Source organism: Microtus ochrogaster, chromosome 4, assembly GCF_000317375.1.
Source record: "Microtus ochrogaster isolate Prairie Vole_2 chromosome 4, MicOch1.0, whole genome shotgun sequence".
In the NCBI taxonomy this organism is placed as follows: domain Eukaryota; kingdom Metazoa; phylum Chordata; class Mammalia; order Rodentia; family Cricetidae; genus Microtus; species Microtus ochrogaster.
Genome location: NC_022011.1, coordinates 92,334,989 through 92,356,674, shown reverse-complemented (window position 1 = coordinate 92,356,674; position 21,686 = coordinate 92,334,989). Strand labels below are relative to the sequence as shown.

The window sequence follows — 21,686 nt, the reverse complement described above, 5'->3', positions numbered from 1 at the left end:
ACTTGGTGTATTTTAGATACTTTTCTAAGCGTTTATTAGTTGTCAGAGGCAGTAGGACATTACTGAAACTTTTACAGTTAGGGTAACTGAAGCAGCCAAATGACTCTCGGGCCACGCTGCTAGAAAACCTCAGCCAAGACCCAAGCCCTGTTTGGACTGGGAAGCTCAGCAAAGCCCCTGCCTCCTTTACTCCACACCATGAGAGCTGCACTCTTCCGAGGGCCCTCAGACACAAGTCAGGCTGCCTCTCCGCGCCGGTTTCCTCTCAGACCTTCAGTGTGACTGAGTGGACGCTCTAGGACATGGAAGGGACTGAGGAGTGGTCTGAATCAGATGGACACAGGCGGCGAGTCATCCAGACCACTTTCCGTGACGCTCGGCCAGCCTCATGCCTTGACACCACCATCCTGAGCAGAGTCTGGCTACTTCTTCCTAAATCCATCCACTGTCACGTCCTCTAAACCATGTCACTTTAGTGTGTGCCATGGGGAGAAATGACTGCCTGCCTCCACTTGAAATCAAATTAAATCAAATGTCTAGAGCTTCCTACCTGAGTCACCTGCTAAAGCCCAGAGATCTGTTACATTCAGGGCCGCACAGCAAACAGCACATCCTGAACAGAAACCCATTAACCTCACCAGTCTATGGTCCTAACACAAAACCCAACCCCAAATCACACAGAAAGACCCAGAGCATCAAATGCCGCCTACTGCTGGATGCTTTAACTGAGCCATTACTCCAAATACTAAAGACACTGCTTTGCACAAATTTATTTTAATACAGATATATACATATACACACGTACATAGTCACAAACCAGCGTGACAAGTTCCCCTCTTGAGCCAGGAGGGCCCTCCCACATCCAGGGATCCTGGAGATGCTCTGGAGAGCCTAGTCTGACAGTTTTCACATAAACACCCACTAGGGACACGTTAATCAGATTAAATGGCAAGGTGCACCAGGTGTGCACTGCCTGGGCCTCACGCCGGCCCCGAGCTCTGCTGGACCCTCTTCATCAGCTCTTCATCCTGCATTGACAACTCTGTCAACTTTTTGCCCATCCTCTCATGGATGTCCAAGTACTTGGATACACATCGGTCCAGGCACACAGACTCGCCTTTGGACAGCTCTGCTTCCTTGTAGTGGGGAGGCACACACTTCCGGTGGCAGGCATTGGTCATCCTGAGATTAGAGAGGCACAAGGTTGTATCAGCACCTTTCTGTGATGTCCCAGGAACCTTCAACAACTCCAACCCCGCTGTATTGATTTTGCCTCACCCTCTCCCCCACAAAAACAGTGGAAATCCTGTTTTCACTTCAGCCACCTTAGAAGGTTCTTCAGACCAAGAACCTTGTTTGAGTCACGTATAAGACTAGTTAAAGAGCAAAGACTTGCTGGATGCTGGCTGTGTGCCAGGCATCGTGCTAACTGCTAACACAGACTGTTATGTAACTAACCCTCACAGCAGCTAAGTGGGGCGTGCACGATCAAACCCCCACTTTACAGATGAGGACATTAAGACAGAAGTGCTCAGTAATTTGCTAAGGATCACACAAAGCCAAGTAGTCTGATTTCCAGTCTGCATTTTAAAAACCATTCCAGCCAGGCAGTGGTGGTGCACACACCTTTAATCCCAGCACTGGGCAGAGGCAGGCAGAGCTCTGAGTTCAAGGCCAGCCTGGTCTACAGAAGGAGTTCCAGGACAGCCAGAGCAAGATAGAGAAACTGTGTCTTGGGGGGAGGGTTAGGGTGGGGGAGAGAAGAATTCTAATTTGTAGCCTCCAAGATAACTCAACCAATGAAAAGAGCTTCTGCTGACTCCAACCAGCAGGTGTCTCGCTGGTTCCTGTCGGGCATGCCTGATGCTAACGGCTTTAATGTTCAATACTGGCAACTCCTTCAGAGCAGTGTCATTATGCCCATTTAACTGACGATACAATCAGTTACCAGACAACTCCAAAGATACTCAGCAGGTGACGGGTTTATTTCCAAACTGGCCAAACAGCTACAAGCAACAGTTGCGAAGTCAGCTCTAGGGACTGGCTCTGACCTTCAACTCATCAGCTCCGAACCCTGACATTACTCTTATATTTTTGGTTGTGAGCCTAGCCTTTAACGGCTGAGCCATCTCTCCAACCCTGAACCCTGACATTACTAAGCCCCTTGATACCTCAATTCCCCTATGTTAAAATGGCACTAATAAAATTAAAATTAACCCACTGATTTTACTTTCTTTCCTTTTTTTAAAACTGGTGTTCCTTATCCCAGACTGGTTTCAAACTCACTTGTAGCCAAGGATGACCTTGAACTATTGACTCTCTGGCTCCACCTCTGGGCGCTGCGATTACAAGCACCACTTCAACAGCAAAACAAGGGCGTCCTGCATTCTAGACAAGCACGCTACCAGGGAAGTTATTGCCCCTTCACCCAGTGAGTTATTTAATATTAAAGATAAAAAATGATAATGGGGGGTTAGAGAGACAGTTCGGTGGTTAAGAGAACTCACTGCTCTCGCAGAAGACCTGGGTTTGGTCAGTACCCACAGGGTAGCTCCCGACTGTCTGTAACTCCAGTTCCAATGGCTCTTTGGCCTCTTCAGGCACACGGTGTACATACATACATACATACATACATACATGCAAGCAAAATATCCATACATGTAAAATAAAAACAAATAAAGACTATAAAATGACCATGTATATAAAATGCTGTGCAAGTGTCTGATACGGAGTTAAAGTTCAATGAAGACTATGTGCACACCTTTAATCTCCAGCACCCAAGAGGGAGAGGCTGGTGACCTCTGTGAATTCAAGCTCAGCCTGGTCCACACAGCATGATCCAGGCTAGCCAGGGTTACACCAGAGACCCCATCTCAAAAAAAAAAAAAAAAAAAAAAAAAAAAGTTTAATGAATATTAGCTACTACATGGTATTAACCACTAACTGACTGTGCAGGCGGCTAAGAAGGCAAAGTCACTAGCTGCCAAGCCAGAACTGAGTCCAATCCCTGGGACCCCTGGTGGAAGGAAAGATGGACTCCTCGGACCTCCGCTAGAGCGCTGTTGTGGTGTGCACGCTGGCGCCCATAAACAAACACAAAATACAGAAACAAATTCAATTAAATGGTTTTTTTGTTTGTTTGTTTGTTTGTTTTGGTTTTTCGAGACAGGGTTTCTCTGTGGCTTTGGAGCCTGTCCTGGAACTAGCTCTGTAGACCAGACTGGTCTCGAACTCACAGAGATCCGCCTGCCTCTGCCTCCCGAGGGTTATTTTTTTTTAAAAAAAAAAAGGTTAACACTAGTTGATTTTAAAACTGGACAGGAGATCCTCCTTCACGTCCCTTTTACTCCCTCTCAATAGCCAAGTCCTTCCAAGTGACCTTAATTTACCCTAGCCAAGCACACGGGGAGGGTGGGGCAGAAGGCGGGGGGTGGGAAAGCACTCGTAGCAAGCCCTTCTCCCGGTAAGGATGACTCGGGCTCAATTTCCAAGACAAGTGTATCGTGGAGAGGTTCTCATTACCTGTTGTACATGTCGGCCATCATCTCCACCTCCAGCTCTGCAGCCAGCTGCTGGGCTCTAAGCGGATCCATGTCAGCCGAGCACGGTGGAGAACGGCCTCCGGGTCTTCAGTCCTAGGAGCAGACACGATCGTCAGCACCGACCCCTCCCGCTTCGCCCTAGCATCCGGGGGCTGCAGGTTTCAGACCAGGACCATTGCCCCCAGCAAACGGAAGTGGAAGCGAGGCCCTGCCAGAGGACGGTGCCAGCTCAAGGTCACCCAGGCTGTCACCAGCAGAGCCCAGGGCCGGAAACCGAGGCCAGAGGATCGGCGGCAGCCCCGGGACACCCGAAACCGTGGGCCTGGCCGGCGCGGCCCTGGGGATCCAACCCTCAACACCACCGAGGCTGCTGCAGCCGGCGCGGAGGCTGCACCCGCCACGGCGAAGACATCATCGGAGTCACTCCGGGGTCCGACACCGCGGCTCACTCACCCCCGCCTCCGGCCGCTCACCGATCCCACGGCGCCCCCAGCTTCGGGTCAGCGGCGAGCAGCGGCCGGGAACCCAGCTAGGAACTGAGAAGCACGTGGGTCACTTCCGGGAGGGAAGTCCACATTCTTCTGTGATCCGGAAGAAAACGCCCACCCGGCGCCGCTGAGAAGCCGGATACCATAGAGACGGAGCCACCGCCGGGGCCTAGAGAGGACTCCGAGGAACCATCGAGGCTGGAGCGAGGGGCAGAGCGCCGGCAACGCTGGAGGTCTCCGCGTGGTTGCAGTGTACAAAGGGAGCGCACGCCTGAGCGCAGACAGATCTTCTTTCTCCAAGGGAGCCCGTCGGTTTTGCATGCTCACACCACCTGGAGCACTTTTTAGAAAAAAAACTCAATGCCCAGACGTTACCTCATTCATACCCGTGAAATCAGAATCGCCGGGAGCAGGACCCAGATATTAGAAAACAAACGAGCTGGGTGTGCACCCTTAACTGGTGGGGTTGGAGAGAGAAGGATACAAGATTGCTGCTCGCAGAAGAAGAAACATGTACAGAGTTTTTTGATCGCTTGGTTGTTTTTTTTTGTTTTGTTTTGTTTTTTTTTGTTTTTTGAGACAGGATCTCAACCCAGGGTACGCTCTAATTTGCTGTGTGGCCGAAGATGAACTACAACTTATGATCCTCCTGCCTCTACCTCACTAGTACTGGGTTACAGATGTGCGCCACTGTGCCTGATTTAACCTAGGACCACATGCAATATAGGCAAGAATTCTACCAGCTGAGCTGTTTTCCCAGCCCTAGAACGTGTTTTATTGTACTTCTCTATTATATACACACACATATATACATGAACAATACAAATAAATAATAATGAAAACATTGGTTTTTAATCTTTTAAAAATACTTTTATTAGGACACATCTACAACACACAGAAAAGTCTGAAAATCACGATAACGGGGTGCAGGCACAAACACTGCCCCACTCCTAGATGATGAGTTGTGGGCAATTGGTAGACTCTGGGAGAGGGAGAATTAGCTCTCAGAATTTCTAATAAAAGCGTTTAAAAACAGTGTTTTTAAAAAGGAAGGAAAAGAAAACACAGTCTAATGAGCATCAATACAGCTATCACCAGAATGTGTTTTCTTAATCTCTTGTTGTCTTTAACAATGAAGTCTTTTTTTTCCGAAGTGCTGTTTCCACATCTTCAGCTAACAGTGATTTTATTTTTCTGTCTCTCTTTGGCAGTGCTGAAGGTTGAATCCAGGGTCTCATGCGTTCTAAACAAGCCCCCCCACCCCACCCCTAAACTAAACCTCTCATTTGGTGTAATTTTAAACTTTCAAATTTATTCATAAAAGCACAGGCCATGGGCACGTCTTGAAGTCAAAGGACAACGTGTGGGTGTTGACTCTGTCCTTCCGCTGAAAGGTCTGAACTTGCCCCGTTTTACAACTGAGCCCGAGTTTCGGTTTCCTAAAAGGAAAAGAGAGATGGCACGCACCCAGAGACAAGATAACACACACCAGGCCTGAGCCAGTCCCACAGTATCTCAGTACAATGACCAAAAAGGACAGTTCCTATAATCTCCCTAAAACATACCCTGCCTTGCCCAAGAATGCCCCCCAAATGGTAAAACTATAACCATGGCCAATCAGGAACATACTAATGTAACCGATGCTTGCTAAGCCAATTACGTTTGAGATAACCTGTCTCTGAAAGTACCTGAGCAGTGCTTAAAAGGAACCTGCGTGCTCCTCTCATGGTCACCATTTACCCTTTGGGTTTGATGTGCGGCCCCAGCATGCTGGAATCTTTACTCTCGAGAGAATAAACACTCTTGCTGATTGCATACGTGTCTAGTGGTCTTTTGTGTGACTTCTCGAGGACCCTAACACCACCACATGGGTCCAGAGTCATCAAACCAAAGTTGTCAGGCATCATGATAAGCACCGTCACCCACCAACCTATCTCAACAGCCTGCTTGTTTCTTAATGCAATCTATTGCAGATTTTAAAAATTAGTTCTCTTTCTGTTTCTGTGTGTGGAGGTCAGAGGATAACCTCAGGTTTTCATCCTTAACTTCCACTGTGTTTGACACAAGGGCTCCTGTGTTTGTTGCTGCCTGTGCCTGCCTGGCTGGCCTGAAAGCTCCCTCCTGACTCACTGTAGGAGTCCTGGATTGGGGACCCATCCTAGCACGTCTGCTGTTACATGGGTCCTGGAGATCTTAACTCAGGACGTTACTATTGCAAGCCATTTCCCCAGCCTTATTGCAAATATTTTCTCTGGAAACTCTCAGAAGCGTCTTTTTAATTGTAATTAGAACATTTAACATATGATATTTACTTGTACAGTATAGTAGTGCTATTTATGTGCGCTGTATCACACAGAAGAAGTCTAGAATGTATTCATCTCTAGAATATATTCTTCAGTACGTTCCAATCATCATAGAAAGTTTCCGTATTTGCCACTCACTCTGGGACATTACTTTCTTGGATGGGACTCCAGCCCCAAAGAAAGGAATTCAGGATCTTATTGGGACCTGTCACCCATAAGAAACTCAGAGAACACAAAGATAGATGGCTCCCTGAATGTCCTGAGAGGAGCAGGAGACGAGAGGAGGTGAAATATACCCAGATTTCACTGCTGTCCCTTCTACGGCTGTTCCTCATCCCTTTTCCTTGCCTCTACTGATGATTCTCTGGCCCAGGTCACCACAAACTGTACCGAATCACCAAGTCAGCCCCCCCACCTCTAGGGCTGCCCTCCCCTCTCCTGCCGATACTTCATGTCTGACTGTTAAAAAGAGCAGCCAGAGTGATGTCAAAAACTAAAATTAGATCGCATCACTCACCCCCTAAATACTGCAGTGGTTCCTAATCACAGAGCAAAAGTCAAAGTCTGCTCAATAGCTTGTAAGGTCTTGTATTATTTTTCTCCGTGGTGTGATCTGTTACCTGAGAACAGCAGCCTAAAGGAGGAAGGGTTGACCTCGGCTTTCAGTTCAGGAGAAACCTTCCATTGTGGCAGGAATGGGCAGCAGCTCGTCACATCAATGACCACAGTCAAGACAGACAGAGAGAAGGACGCTGATACTCAACTCACGTTATTTTATATCCAGCCAGCTATTCCCGTCCAAGCGAAGTTGCTACAGACTTTCAGATGGCTCTCCCACCTCGGTTAACCCAATACCAAATTAGCTTGTGGACATGCTAGAGGTTTATCTTCTGGATGCTTCTGGGTCCTATTAAGTAGATCACCAGTGCGAGCTAGTACAAATCCCACACGATCTGCCTCCTCTTCTTCCTCTTCTCTCTGGCTGCTCTCCTGCCCCAGGACTTTCCCCAGCCGACATCCTCTCTTTTCATCATGCACATAAATCATATCCTCGTCTTCCTAGTTACTATTCTATTTGCCAGGGATGCTGGTGGCCCTCCCTGTCACAGACTTCAGTCCCAAACTTACGTGAGATCTTCATTCCTGTATCATTTGCCCTATCCTATATATTCTCCTCCCTAAGAAACAAAGCAAAAACACAAAACTCTATCAATTATTTGTCCTGACTCACCTTGTTTTACAGAACCTGTCACATCCAATATATCACACATTTTACTTGTTTTAATGCAATTACTATCTCCCTACACTAAAGTTATCTTCTGCTAGATATTTTCTTTCATGTCCAATTTCGTTGTCTCCAGCATTTACTTGGTGATCGCTAGCCACTGCCTCAAAGAACGAAAGGACTACCTGAGAGAAGTTGTGATGACTGATGCCACAATCTTCTGGGTTTTGTTGTTTTTATTATCTTGTGACAGCAGGACAAGAAATAAGTTAAGGTAAGAAAAAAAAACCATCAAGCCAGAGAAATGTGGAAGAATTCATCTGTCTTTGGCAGATAATGTTTGGATGGATAAAGGAGACGTAGTAGGGACAGATGTTACACTTTTGAACATCGGTTCCCCAAACCTGGATTCATGCAATAACCTCTCTTTCCTATCATCCCAGACACTGACCCCAGCTTATTTTCTTTTTTCTGTTTTCCTTGATTGGCTCCCTAATTCAACATGTATCTATCAAGAGCCTAATAAGACCCAGGTGAAACTCTAGGTCTATATCTGTGAGCATGGAAAATTGATTCCCTGTCTTTACAGAGGAGAGGAGATTCACAATAAATGTTAAAGATCTGCACTGCATGTATGCCTTTGGAGGTCAGATAAGGACATTGGATCCCCTGAAACTGGAATTCCGGAGGGTTGTGAGCCATTATGTGGGTGCTGAGAACTGAACTGCATACTGGGTACTCCGTAAGAACAGCAAGTGCTATGCTCTTCAACAACGAACTATTTCTCCAACCCTAAGAATGAAATTTATTATTATTTATCAAGACAGAGTTTCTCTGTGTAGTCCTGACTGTGCTGGAACTCATTCTGTAGACAGGCTAGCCTCAAACTCAGAGATGACCTACCTCTGCCTACTAAGCATTGGATTAAAGTGTACCCACCATGCCTGAGTAAGAATGTTTTGGCTTGGTTTGGTTTGATTTGGTTTGGTTTTGGGTTTTTTTTTTTCAAGACAAGATTTTTCTATGCAACTCAAGCTGTTCTGGAACTCACTCTGTAGACCAGGCTGGCCTCAAACTCACAGAGATCCGCCTGCCTCTGGCTCCTGGGTGCTGGGATTAAAGGTGTGCACCACCATACCTGGCTAAGAATGCAATTTCTGATTCCAGTGAATATTATGAAGTACATAAGCAGGCAGGAGTGATGGCGAGAGCTTGACAATCACGGAGGACCTCGCTGAGGGAAAGAAATTTGAGCTGGGTCCAGAACACTGGGAAGGAGCCCGTCTCACAAAGAGCAGAAGGAAAACCCAGTCCTGAGTCCTGAAAGTGCTGGTTGGATTTATTTAAGGAACAGGAAGCAAGCCAGTGTGGCTGAGTGGAAGGGGCTGGGGGACAGGAGTTGGAGGAGCCCACACTCTCCAAATGGTACCCTCTTTAAGTTGTGGGACACACAGCCAGGATAAGGATTTGTTTTGTTTTTCTGAGCAAAATTTCAATTCAGCGCGCGCGCACACACACACACACACACACACACACACACATATTCAGAGCTGATCATGTACCAACAATCCTGCTCAAAACAGAACCAATGAGGGACTGGCGAGATGGCTCAGCAGTAAAGAGCATTGCCTGCTCTTCCAAAGGTCCTGAGTTCAATTCCCAGCAACCACATGGTGGCTCACAATCTGTAATGAGATCTGGTGCCCTCTTCTAGCCTGCAGGCATATATGCAGACAGAATATTGTATACTTAATAAATAAATATTTTAAAAAAACAGAACCAATGAGTTATCTATGCTATATATGCTAAAAACCAGTGTTTCATTGGCTCTCTCCATTCCTCTCTCTTCTTGGCCCCTCCCCTTTCAAGCTTCCTAGTCCGGTGCAAGCCCACTGTTGGCAGCTGCCTCATTTGCCACCTCCTGAGCCTACCACTCAGCAGCTGCTCTGTCTGGGCAGGAGTAAAGGAGGCAATTAGAGGAAGCCTGGCGGCAAGGGGCTGAGGGAGTCCAGAAGGCGACCAGAGACTGTGTTCTAAACAGGCTGTTGCTTGTCAGGGTCTCCAGGGCCAGAGCCGTTCAGGAAGGAAGGTGATCACAGAAGAGATGCTGTTAGGGTTGGGCCAGAGGGACGCGCATGATTGAAAGGCGCCACCTGTCAGATCTTCAGGGGAAATTTGAGCCTACTAGTCTAAGAGAAAGTGTTGTACCAACAGGGCAGTAAACAATGCTCTTCCCGAAGCCCAAGCCTTGGGGGGGGGGGGGGGTGAAAGCAAGGAGGCGGGACTACGAGCTGGGGGCTCAAAGCCTCCAGAACTTAAAGGATGGTCAGAGTGAGGCCACTCAGCTAGAACGAGGCAGGAGCTCCTAAGCTGCAGGCAGAACCCCACAGGTAGGAAAAGCCCTGGGCCCCTTTCTTATTAATCCCGTATCTTCCAGCCCCTCCTCTTCCATCCAAGAGCCGGATCTTCTAATGGGGATCCTACAATGAGAAATTCAAGCTGCTTCTTTATCCTCTCGACTCTATCAACTGTTTTTAGCTGCCTAAAGGAGTCGGGAAGCTTGAGGTTGGGCACAGAGTAGCCTGCAAGCAGCCATTTATGAAAAGGGCTTAGCAGGACAGGTAGAGGTCTCGGGGGCTTAGGATGCAATAGCCTCTCTGAGAAAGGGCTGAGGTGGTAAGGTAGGGGCCTCAGAGCTACCGGGAGAGGGACTAGGCGGCAGTGGGAGATAGAGGCATCACAGAAATAGCCAGCATCTCTCACACTGTTCAAGGCTCAGAACTTGGGTTTTCCTTCTGGTCTGGGGGAGCTGAACCAAAGAGCTGAACTGGACACAAGATAAGGATAACGGTTGGGGTTCGGGGGAACAGGGAAGGAGGAGTCAGGAGTAAAGCTGGGAAATGAAGCGCATCTAGTATGCCCTGAGGGGAACTCTACTTATTCAGTGGCTCCTCCCCCCAGGTGTGGGGACTACTCTTCTGCACTGGGCTGAGGATCTAGTGGGGAAAGTATCTTCAACACGTGCGCTAACCCTGGACTCCGGAGACCTAGGTTCTAGATATGGTTTGGCCTATTTAATTCTCTGATGACGTTAGTCCCAAGAACCATAATCCCTAAGCCAGACCCCTAAAGTATAAAATGGGGCTAGTCACCCCTTCCGAGGGGTCAGTCAAGGAACTAAAGTAAAACAGAGTGCTTCAGCGTACTCTGTAAAGTGGGGGCAGAATCGTGAGTGCTGGGGCAGGGTGCTATCCTGCTCCTCAGTATTCAGGTTTTCTCTTCCTATTTATGACAAGCCTAGAGGGCAAAGCGGAGGTGATGAACTGGCAAAGTAGCTGAGGTGTGTGCGTGTTCCCATGCATACCGTCTCCTCCCTCCACCTCAAATGTGTAGCCTGCAGCTACAGGGATAGGTGGTTGAAGCAATCAGCCATGTCTTAGCCAAATATGCCTCACTTGGAGGCATAAAAAGGTTTTGCTGTCATCTTACTGACTTCAGTTCTCTCTGTCTGTGTCATCCGTAATGCCCTGGGGACCAGGTCAGATCATCACCCTGGCCCAGGAATGGCACAGTCAATCTTCAGCGGGCAAACTATGGGCTAAGGGCTCTCCTTCCAAGTCCTGCCCACGTGCTAGTGGCCTGAGCCTTCCACCATCCATACAGGTGGGTGGATATTTCTATTTCTATCCAGAGAAACGAAAAGGCGGAGCAAGCATCACACAGTGAGCGGTGGGAGCTGGCATCCTCCCATCACAGGACCACAATGCTGTTCACCACTGGCGCATGCCACCTTCCCCACAAGGGCAAAGAACAGAAAGAGAAGAGGGTGTGTGGCTCATTCAGATCTTGAGCTTGGTTTTGTCAAAGGGATCAATAGGACTGCCTCATGGAAGGCATTCCAGTAAGAAAAGAGGGCAAAGAGAAAACCCATGGACAGGTAGGCTTAGGGAAAGGTGAATTCAATGATTTTGGGGCTATGTTTTTAGTTTTTTGTTTTTTTTTTTAACTCAGTGACACCTGATACCTCCTTAAGTGCTAATGATGCTGTATCTCTCTAGGAGAGTGAAAAGCTGGCTATATTTGGAACAACCTTGGTCAGTGAATACATACATCTTCCTCCCACTGTCAAGAGAACCTTTGTTTTGTCTTTCTTTTTTCTTCTTTCCTTCCTTCATTTCCCTTCCTTCCTTCATTCTTTCCCTTCCCTCTCTTCCTTCCTTCCTTCCTTCCCTTCCTTCCTTTCTTCCTTCCCTTCCTTTCTTCCCTTCCTTCCTTCTTTCCCTTCCCTCCTTTCTTTCCTTTCTTCCCTTCCTTCCTTCCTTCCTTCCTTCCTTCCTTCCTTTCTCTCCTCTCCTTCCTTCCTTCTTTCCTTTCTTCAGCTGGCCTCAGGCTCATCATGGACTGAGACTGACCCTCCCCCTCCTGCCTCACAGATGCTAGGTTTATAGGCATGTACACTACACCCAGTTTATACCATGTTGGAGGTTGAGTTTAGGGTTTTGTACGTTTCAGGAAAGCACTCTGCCAGTGAGCCTATCCCTTTCGTTTGTGCCACGCCTCCACAGACTATCATCTAGAAACTCTGCCCTGAAGCTGGGATTCAGAGGGAATGAGCTGAGTGACAGGAATGCTGGGGTCCCTATGCCACAACCTCCTGGCCATCACCCTTGCATGCTGCGACACAGGCACTTTCCCCTCTTGCTAGAAGATATGGCTGGAGCTGCTGCACCACCAAGGGGCTATGGTGGTGGGCGGTCTTCGTATCTTTACCAAATTTCGTCTGCTTCCTAGAAAGTGGAGGGCACCAAACCCAGAGACCCCAGGACTTTTGTCTGGAGGAACAGAAGACTGAGGTGGGTGGCTGTCTTCATGCCGCCTGAGCTCTGTCCCAGTTTACCAAGGTGTCCTAGGTGCTCTCACCGAGAAAGAAAGTACTGCCAAGAGCAGGCGGTATTTTTAGCCAGTGACAGGAGCGTCGCTTTTCTTATGGTCTGAGTCATGCCCTGAACCCTATCTGGGAGCTGTTTTCCTTGTAAACAGACCCCCTGACAAGAGCAGGTAGTAAAGGAATTGGCCCTATCCCCAGCACCAAAACTATACAGACTCAAAAAGGAATCTCCAAGTTAAGGGAGCATCTTCTCCACATATACCCAAGAGCAGGTGGAGGCCAGCTTTGCAGACCAGGGAGGGTGTGATTCTAGTCTCTCACCAGAGCAAACTCTTCTCATTGACTTTCTCAAGAACCACGGAGGTTCAGAAACGAGCCTGCCCGGGGGCTGTGAGTCTCGAGTGTTTTTACAGCACCTCTGTGATTTGACGTCTGTACTTGCTTTGCTCAAATGTCCGTGATGCCCGTCTTGTTTTGAATTAGGTTATTTTTAAATCCAATAATGCATTTATAAAAGACATTTCAGATCATTGCTGGAGATAGAAGCTCAATATCACTCACCAGAAATAGAAGGTAACTGAGAATCCATGTCATGGAAGCGAAGCAGGGTTGTTCAGTTCTATAGGCTGGTCTGCTTTAGGCTCTAGGCGGTGAGCAGCGATTGTTCCTCCCTTATTCCGGAACGAGGGCAAAAAATTGTGACCACCTCACTGTGCTCATCAAAACGAGGCAAAATCATTGAAAAGGCAGTATGTGAGCCTGGACGCTTCATTTGGTGGTAAAGTGACGGCTTGCATGCATGAAGCCCTAGGTTTGATGATTAATAACAACAATAATAATGATGATAATAATAATAATAATGGTCAAGTGTAGTGGTGTGAGCCTGTAGTTCCAGCACTCAGGAGACAGAGGCAGTGGGATCAGGAGTTCAGGGAAATCCTCTACTAAAAAGCAAGTTTGAGACCAACCTGGGCTACATGAGACCCTGCCTCAAAATAATAATAATAATAATAATAAAACCATAGCCTAAGGAAGGGTATTGGATAAAAACCATCCAATATCAAGTCAATATGGCCCCACTTTAGCAAAAGATCTGTATGCTTTATGTTACCACAGGGAGCATGGGTATGTGGTATCATGCCCAACTAGGAAGGGAAACAGGACAACAGATTTCTGACTCCTGAGCCAGCGCACTCAGAGGGCAAGGTCTGCATCTCACGCCTGGCGGCCTGTGACCAAGTCTTCATGTCTTTCCTTTTTAGACATGGAACAGACAGAAGGGAGTCCCTCTGAGGACAGGACCACTGTCTCTCCAACTGCTGGGAATCTTGGGCCGCCAGAAAACACTACAGAGGAGGTGGCTGAAGGCACAGCTGGGACAAGTGTGCAAGAAGGGTCTCCAGGTGAGGCAGGACAGCAGTGTGAAGCCACATCTGAGGGTACGGTGTCAGGGCGGCGCCCAGAGGATGGAAACGGATCCAATGAGCTCAGGGCAGACGCGCAGGAGGAGGCCAGTGGGAAGGAGGGAGCCAAGGCTGAGCTTGCAGAGGAGGAGGGCGGGAAGGAAGAGACCACCACGACTTCTGAGGGAGAGGCTGGCAAGAAAGAAGAGACAACACCGGAACCCAGCGAGGTTAAAGGGAAAGAGGAGACCACGCCGACCTCGGAGGCGCAGAAAGCTGATGGAAATGAGGCCGATCTGGACGCTAAGGACAAATCGGATGTGAATGATAAAGTCAAGCCTGAACCCAAGGAGGGTGTTGAGGCAGAGGCTACCGTTGAAAAGGCTGAGACGGAATCTCAGCAGAAGGCTGATGTAAAAGACCAGGCCAACGCTGAACGTGAGGCAGCTGATGGGACACAGACCGGAAGTGACGCAAAGGAGCTGCAGGTGAGCAGGGATGAACGAGGGTTTCAAGTCTCCTCTCCCCTGCAAAGGAGCTGCAGGTGAGCAGGGATGAACGAGGGTTTCAAGTCTCCTCTCCCCTGCAAAGGAGCTGCAGGTGAGCAGGGATGAACGAGGGTTTCGAGTCTCCTCTCCCCTGGAATTAAAGCCTCCCTGATTCCCTTGTTCATCTGGGGTGTTGTTGTTGTTGTTGTTACTACTACAAAACACCCAAGCAAATCTATTTAAAGAGGGGGGATTATTTTGGCTCATGGTTTCAGAGGTTTCAGTCCTGGCTTCATTGCTTTGAGGTCTATGCTAAGGCAGAAAGACGGAGAAAGGGCACCAGGATAGAGAAAAACTGTTTTCCCCATGGCAGTCAAGGAACAGGAGACAGGGAGAAGAAATCTCAAATCATAAGATATTCCCCTTGCTGGGGAGATGGTTCCTTGGGTAAAAACTCCTGCTAAGCGAGAAGAAGCACCTGGGTTCAAATCCTCAGAACGCATGGACGAGCCAGGCACAGGGGCACACATCTGAAATCCCAGGGTGCCTGATGGGAGGCAAAGACAGGAGAATCCTATTATGCACAGCCCAAGAACAAAGAGAACTTGTCTCAAAGAAGAGAAAAAAAGGATTACACCTGAGGTTCTCCTCTGATCTATGCACGCATGTGCATGCACACACTGTGGCTTGTGTGTGCCCATATTCACACACGTAAACTCATTTACACACACACACACACACACTGTGGCATGCCTGTGGCCATACTCACACACACAAATGCATACACACACACACTGTGGCATGTCTGTGCCCATACTCACACACATAAATGCATTCACACACACATACACAAACACATCACAAACATACATGCATCACTTGAAAGATATGCCCTTCAAAAGCACACCCCTCGTGGATAGATCCTCTCACTAGGTCCCTACCTCCTGTAATAACTCATTCAATTATGAACTTGTTGCCAATGTGATAGTCTATTGGTGAGGTTAGCACCCTCATGACACAAGTACCTCTCAGTAGAGGATGTGGCCGCTTTCTATCCAAACAATAACTCGGAAAAGCACAGTCTTCCTCCAGCAGGTACCAAGACCCTGGGAGTGGGACTGGGGGAAGGTAACTGTGGCTCAGACTGCCTTCCAAATCTTTCTGAAGTCCTTAGAAAGCCTTGGGTAGCTGCCCACACAGATCCCGTTCATCCCAGGAGCCGGGGTGTCCCATGGATGAGCAGGAGCAGGGAAAGGAGAAAGAATCAGAAGAGAGAGCAGCGGTGATTCCCAGCTCCCCCGAGGAGTGGCCTGAGAGCCCCACAGACGAGGGACCCAGCCTCAGCCCAGGTAAGGGAGATCCCAGCATGCCACACGGCTGACTTGAGGAAAGAGCTGCAGGGAGCCCATGACAGAGCCTCAGCTTCCTCCTGCTCTGTTCTGTCCCTCCAGATGGCTTGGGTCCAGATTCCACAGCATCTGGAGAGACCAGTCCTTCGGCCAGGTAATGCCAAGCCCCAGAACTCTGACCCCTCGTATCTCCTGCTGCCACTTCTCTCTGGGCCTCCCCAGAACCTGATTTCCAGATATTCCAGAATTCCTGGCCCTCAGCCTTGTATCCCAGACAGATCCCAGGAAACAAAGAGTGAGAGGCATGGGAGACATCTGGTCTACCTCCTGTTCTATGGCTGAAGCCTCTTCAGGCCCCATGACTTCAGCTCTCTCAGTGTTAGCTATAAGAATGACCAGAAAGCCTGAGTTTGGATGAGGGCTCTGCCACTTACCAATCATGTGACCTTGGCTGTGTCACTAAGCCTCTTCTCATCTGTGAAGGGAACATGACAGTTGTAAGGACATCCCAGGGCTATTGTAGCTCCAGTGATGTGTGAGCAGAAAGCCCCTGACGTCCAGGAAGTGCTACAGCCAGGCTTGTTCTCCCACGGCACCCAGTCTCTTCCTTGTCCCCATTTTACAGACGGGAAAGCCGAGGTTCAGAGAAGTAAGGGGACAGTCCCAAGATCACACAGGAATTAAGAACAAAGCAAGGCTCCAAACTCAGATCAGAGCCCAGGCGTACTCTAGTTCTGTTCCATGTGGGCTTGATAGACCACAAGCTCCCCCAAATTAGCCTGAGTCTGCTCATTGCTTCTTGACCCATCCAGTGCTAGGCACAGGATGAGTGTGTGTACCAGTTCAGCACAGGTCTGTCCATAGCAGAGACCTCTGCCCCATCAGCCAGCAAGCCTCCAACCCCCACCCACCCCCCAGAGCTGCTCTGGACTCGGTGGTGTTGATTTACTCCCCGTTTGTGCTCCTGCGACCTCTCCATGTAGTGAGTCTTCGCCCAGTGATGTGCCCCAGAGCCCCACGGAACCCCCACCCTCGGTGGAAAAGAAGGAGAGAGCACCAGAACGCAGGGTGTCGGCCCCTACTCGGCCCCGGGGACCCCGCGCACAGAATCGCAAGGCCATCGTGGACAAGTTCGGCGGGTAGGATGCAAACCAGGAGCCAGGGTGGACTGAGATTTTCCCTGGGATCTGGATGCAAACCAGGAGCCAGGGTGGACTGAGATTTTCCCTGGGATCTATGGATGGGGGCTAATGGAGAGAGGGAGGCCTGGGGACCAGCAGAAACCATCACCTGTAGCCTGAGATTCCCCACAAAGGACTGTTTATGGTATCCCGCTCTTCCCCTCACAGGGCAGCCTCAGGCCCCACTGCACTGTTCCGGAACACAAAGGCAGCCGGGGCAGCCATTGGTGGTGTTAAGAACATGCTTTTGGAGTGGTGCCGGGCCATGACGAGAAACTATGAGGTGGGCAAGGGCTGGGGATACAGAAGGGGCAGGGACACTTTTCCCCAGGACAAATGTGTGGCGGAGAATCTGAGGGTCCAGATTCCAAAGGATGGGAGAGGCAAAGCCCAGGCCCTCCGGCCCAGGGTCGCTTAGGTCTTTCGTTCCCTGTCCATCTATCTCAGCACGTGGACATCCAGAACTTCTCCTCCAGCTGGAGCAGCGGCATGGCCTTCTGCGCCCTCATCCACAAGTTTTTCCCAGACGCCTTCGACTATGCAGAGCTGGACCCAGCAAAGCGCCGGCACAACTTCACGCTAGCCTTCTCGACTGCGGAGTAAGCCCCAGTCCTGGGAAGGCAGAGTCGGGAGGGAAGTGGGTGGCCTCAGAGGGATCCAGGGGGGCACACAGGATGCGTGCGGGTAATCAACCTAGTATCTAAGGGGTTTTAAAAGCACCTTTAGGTCAATGGCTCAAACAAAGAAAACTATGCTCCATTGTGGCTTCTGTTCTAAATGAAGAGACGGGTCCTAAGAACATACATGCAGCTAACATATAATGACAGGCAGCGACAGGTGCCCTGAAGAACATTCAAAGGCCGGGAGATATTTCAGTTGGTAAAATGCTTGCTGTACAACCTAGAGGACCTGAGTTCCACCCCAGGACCTGTGTAAAATGCCAAGTGTGCCCTAGACAGGCAGATCTCTGGAACCTGTTGACTGTACTAGTCTAATTGGTGAGAGAGACTAAGACTCAGATAGCTTGGTGGGTGGCTCCTGAGGTGCATCACCCTACACACATGGGCACACCAACACACACATTCACAGAAAATTCAAAATTGAAGCAGAATAAAGGAGAGAAGACAGGTAGACCTTCTGGTTTTGGACATGGGGTCAGATTTTAACTCTGTGTAACCTTGGACATGCCCAAGGTCCCCCACATCCTATGCTGTTTCCCCCTTGTACAGAGATAAGAACTCGGTAACATAATTAAGTTCCTGGACCCCGTAACAGAGCCAAACCCACAGCAAGCCCTTCAAAAGCTCCTGACTGCATTGCTATCATTATAATGAATGATAGGGTACCATGATAATCACCATTCACTTTGGGTCCTGGAGGGGTGTTATTGCTGAGGCTCGCATAGCCACACGCCAAGGGCAGTGTAAGGAAGAGTGAGACTGAAGGGGGAAACTGGGTCAAAGATAAGACTTTGAACAAGGGGTGTGGGGACACATGGCTCTATTCCCCGCACTCAGGAGGTGGAGGCAAGAGGACCTCAAGTTCCAGACCCATCTGGGATATGCAGTGAGAGCCTATCTTAAGACAAAACCAACCAACTAACCAACCAAACAAGCATGGTTGCCAGAGTGGCAAAAAGGGGTTGGGGTTCCTGCCACCTTCAAGCTCCTACCTCCAACCTGGGAAATGACCCAGAAAGAAACTTCTGAGTCACTGGTGGAGACAGGGTTGTGCAGAGGGTGGGGTAGGAAGATAATACAGACTAGAAAACGTTAGGGTATGGAGACCCAGGCCCATTGAAATTATAGGTTCCCTGCAGGGACCTCAGGTACCACACTCTCAGCTGTTACACTCTTTCACCTTGGGCAAAGCACCAAACCCTCTGAGCTCAGTTCCTCCTCTGCTTGTTAGAGATAAAGAGGAGTAACCGAGACCGTCTCCCGGGGTCACCCGATAAGACACCTGGCACCGGGCAGGGAGGCCCCAGCCGTGATTAGCCAGGCTTATCAGCCCCAGCAGAGCCAGGGCTATCAAGTAGCCTCCAAATGCAGCCGAGATGTTAGAAAATGAGGACTTGCTGGGTCACCTGCCATCTGGACACACAGCGAGCAGTCATACAAATGTTCTCTGTCGACTGCTATGGAGCACCCTATTAAAAACGATTGGGGGTCCTCTTTAGTGTGGAATGGCCCTTTTCTGCTCTCTCCTTCTCCGTAGTGTCTCTCGCCGATCGGATACAGCTTCTGCTTTGTGGGCTTGGTTACTGTTGGCCCCGTGAGGGCAGAGTTTTGGCTGACAAACAGAAGACTGTTAGCACACAGTAGGTGCTTACAAAATAGGTGATCTCATTGATGGGAGCTGTTATGGTTGCTGCCAGCCAGCACTCTAGGGAGGACTCATGTTCTGTCCCTAATCCAGAGCGCAGCTGTGCTCATGTTCAAGGAGGAAGAGAATACAGACTAGGAAACATGAGGATCTGGAGACCCAGGCCCATCGAAATTATAGGTCCCCTGCAGGGATCTCAGGTACCACACTCCACTCACACTGGGTTGGCTGACTCAGTGGCCTTCACTTGCCTGGACCCATCTCCTGGGCTCCCTCTTCACCTTTGACCCTATGCCCCTCCTTCTGCCCTCTCCTCAGGAAACTAGCTGACTGTGCCCAGCTGCTGGAAGTGGATGACATGGTGCGGCTGGCCGTGCCCGACTCCAAGTGTGTCTACACCTACATCCAGGAGCTGTACCGTAGCCTCGTGCAGAAAGGGCTGGTGAAGACGAAAAAGAAATGAAGGGCAAAGCCACGCGGGTGGAGGAAGCAGGGTGAGACAGCCGACAGCCATAGCCTTGAGGTGCTTCTGAGGTGCTTCACGCAGGTGGCACCAGTCCCGGTGTCATTAAAAGTGCTTTTGTAAAGTTCCTCTCGTTCCTTGATGCTCCCCGCACCCCAACGAGCCACACGTGTGTGCAATAGGCAGTGGCCAAAAATAAAAAGAAGCCTGCATTTGGAGCTGTGGGTGGCAGTTTCCCATGTCCCCCCCCCCACCCTCTCCACTTCTCCCCCACAGTGGGGGGATTTCTAGACAGGAAGTAGACCATCTCTAGAAATCTCACCCAACTGGGCTGCCGCAGCCGGCCAGTAAGTGGCGCTCTCGAGATGGACAGCAATTCTTACTCATGGTTTTCAAATGAAACAAATCCCTCCCAGTGTGTCTGAAGTTTTGCCTTGTTTTAACTCCACTGTATTGAACTCGGTGGGTGAGAGAGCACTGGTCTGGCATCTATGAAGCTGTGGGTTCATTCCCTAGCACCAGCGAGGGGAAATCAGACAGGCTGCCCAGGCTATAGGAAGAAATGTGGTCTCTGCTGATTGACAGACGTCCATTGGAAGGCGTCCTGAGGATGGTCCACTCAGGGCCAGCATTCCTGATCGTGTGTGGACAATAGCCATTAGAAGCAGGGTCACACTCTTTATCAGTTCCCCAGCCAGCCCTCCTTCTAATGAAACATTTAACCCAAGCAGCTCAGAAGGCAAAAGGTACAGGCCACCAAGCCAGATGGGTGGCCTTGGTTGAATCCTCAGGACCTACATAGTGAAGGAGAAAACTCTCTCCCAAGAATTGTTCTTGTACCTCTGTTCCCAGGCCTTGGTGTGCTCACCCACCGTACACAAACACTCAAAATGAAGATGCAACAAAACCTTTTTTAAAAAAAAAAAAAAACCTTTCCTCTCCTGGAAAACTTAGCTGAACTCTGGGATTCATCTGTGAAGTCAATGGCAGACAAGCCCAGACATTTTGTGGAGCTCCCTGGACTAGAGGTTAGAGGTACATAAACCCCTTCTTGAGGCCTAGCCCCCAGAAACGTAGCCAGTCAGAGAGCAAGCTGTCTAGAACCCTGAAGTCTGATTCCTGGATGGAGTTTAAATTCTTCATTTTGAGATTCACCAGCGCAAAAACAAAATGATTAACACTTAAGTCGGGGCATGCCTAGAACAAGCATGGCTGATTCCAATCACTCAGCAGTGAATTTGGCTCCTTCTGTGTGCCCAGCCTTCTAGCCATGGTCCTGTCTTCCTTCTTCCTTGGTGCCTGGGCCCTGAGGCATTCAGGTTTCTGCCAGATGGAGAATGGGAAAGCAGGCCCGAAACTGTGCGGACCTAACTTGCACTGGCTTTGGGAGCAGCCAAGCGTGTGGGAATGGCACCTCTATCACCAAATGACTTGGGGAAGGAGCACACCCCACACAGGCCTCCCCCCCCACACACACACACTAGGCACATTTATTCATTGTGATCAGAGGATGGGCCTCTGGTGCCAGTCCTGATACACACCCACTAAGCAGAAGATCTAGGCAGAGAGGCCTGAGAAGGAGAGCTAAGAGGGCCTGTCCTCTCCAAACTTAAGGGTAAACTCTTCTGCGTTTCTCTTGAACATCTCTGGGTTCTGGGTCAGGAGCTCGGCAAGGTCCAACCGCACAGGCTCTTCTGGATTGGGTTTACCCACCAACACAATGAGGGCCTCCAAGACTGGGGAGAGAGAACAGAGAGGGGGGTCAGTGCCAAGGAGGAGCATGGGAGCTGGCACCCAGTTACAGAGCTTCGGGCAAGGGGCTGGAGGTTAAAATACACAGACGCACACAGACAGAGAGACAGAGACACGGGTCACCCTTGAATTCCCCAAGAATGCCCCCTTTATTGTGTTCAGGGGCAGATTATATAGAGACAGCCACGCCCCAGCCAAACCCACCAGAAACCACTCTCCTGCCATCAGGAACTCCTGAAGGTCTCGTGCTCAGAGCAGCTGTAGGCACTCAGATCAGGG

At 49.6% G+C, this 21,686-nt stretch overlaps 3 protein-coding genes across 3 annotated transcripts in view; 1 reads left to right on the top strand and 2 right to left on the bottom strand.

Moving 5' to 3' along the window:
• Nucleotides 1-755: 755 nt before the first annotated feature.
• Nucleotides 756-4,106, bottom strand: Timm10 (translocase of inner mitochondrial membrane 10). Its single transcript, XM_005346678.3, has 3 exons — nt 3,996-4,106; nt 3,523-3,635; nt 756-1,182 (listed from the first exon to the last, which is right to left on the bottom strand). The coding sequence occupies exons 2-3, from the start codon at nt 3,591-3,593 to the stop codon at nt 981-983; spliced, it is 273 nt and encodes a 90-aa protein (XP_005346735.1). The 5' UTR covers nt 3,594-3,635; nt 3,996-4,106; the 3' UTR covers nt 756-980.
• Nucleotides 4,107-13,710: 9,604 nt separating this feature from the next.
• On the top strand, nt 13,711-19,655 carry Smtnl1 (smoothelin like 1). The gene is made up of 7 exons (XM_005346677.1): nt 13,711-14,337; nt 15,554-15,686; nt 15,789-15,840; nt 16,670-16,825; nt 17,036-17,150; nt 17,315-17,466; nt 19,511-19,655. The coding sequence occupies exons 1-7, from the start codon at nt 13,711-13,713 to the stop codon at nt 19,653-19,655; spliced, it is 1,380 nt and encodes a 459-aa protein (XP_005346734.1).
• A 1,104-nt stretch (nt 19,656-20,759) lies between these two features.
• The window catches only part of Ube2l6 (ubiquitin conjugating enzyme E2 L6), a 9,170-nt gene continuing 8,243 nt past the window's right edge, over nt 20,760-21,686 (bottom strand). Inside the window, exon 4 of the mRNA XM_005346675.3 lies at nt 20,760-21,391. Within this exon, the coding sequence (XP_005346732.1) occupies nt 21,240-21,391 (152 nt within the window). The 3' untranslated portion in view covers nt 20,760-21,239. The remainder of the gene's footprint in view (nt 21,392-21,686) is intronic.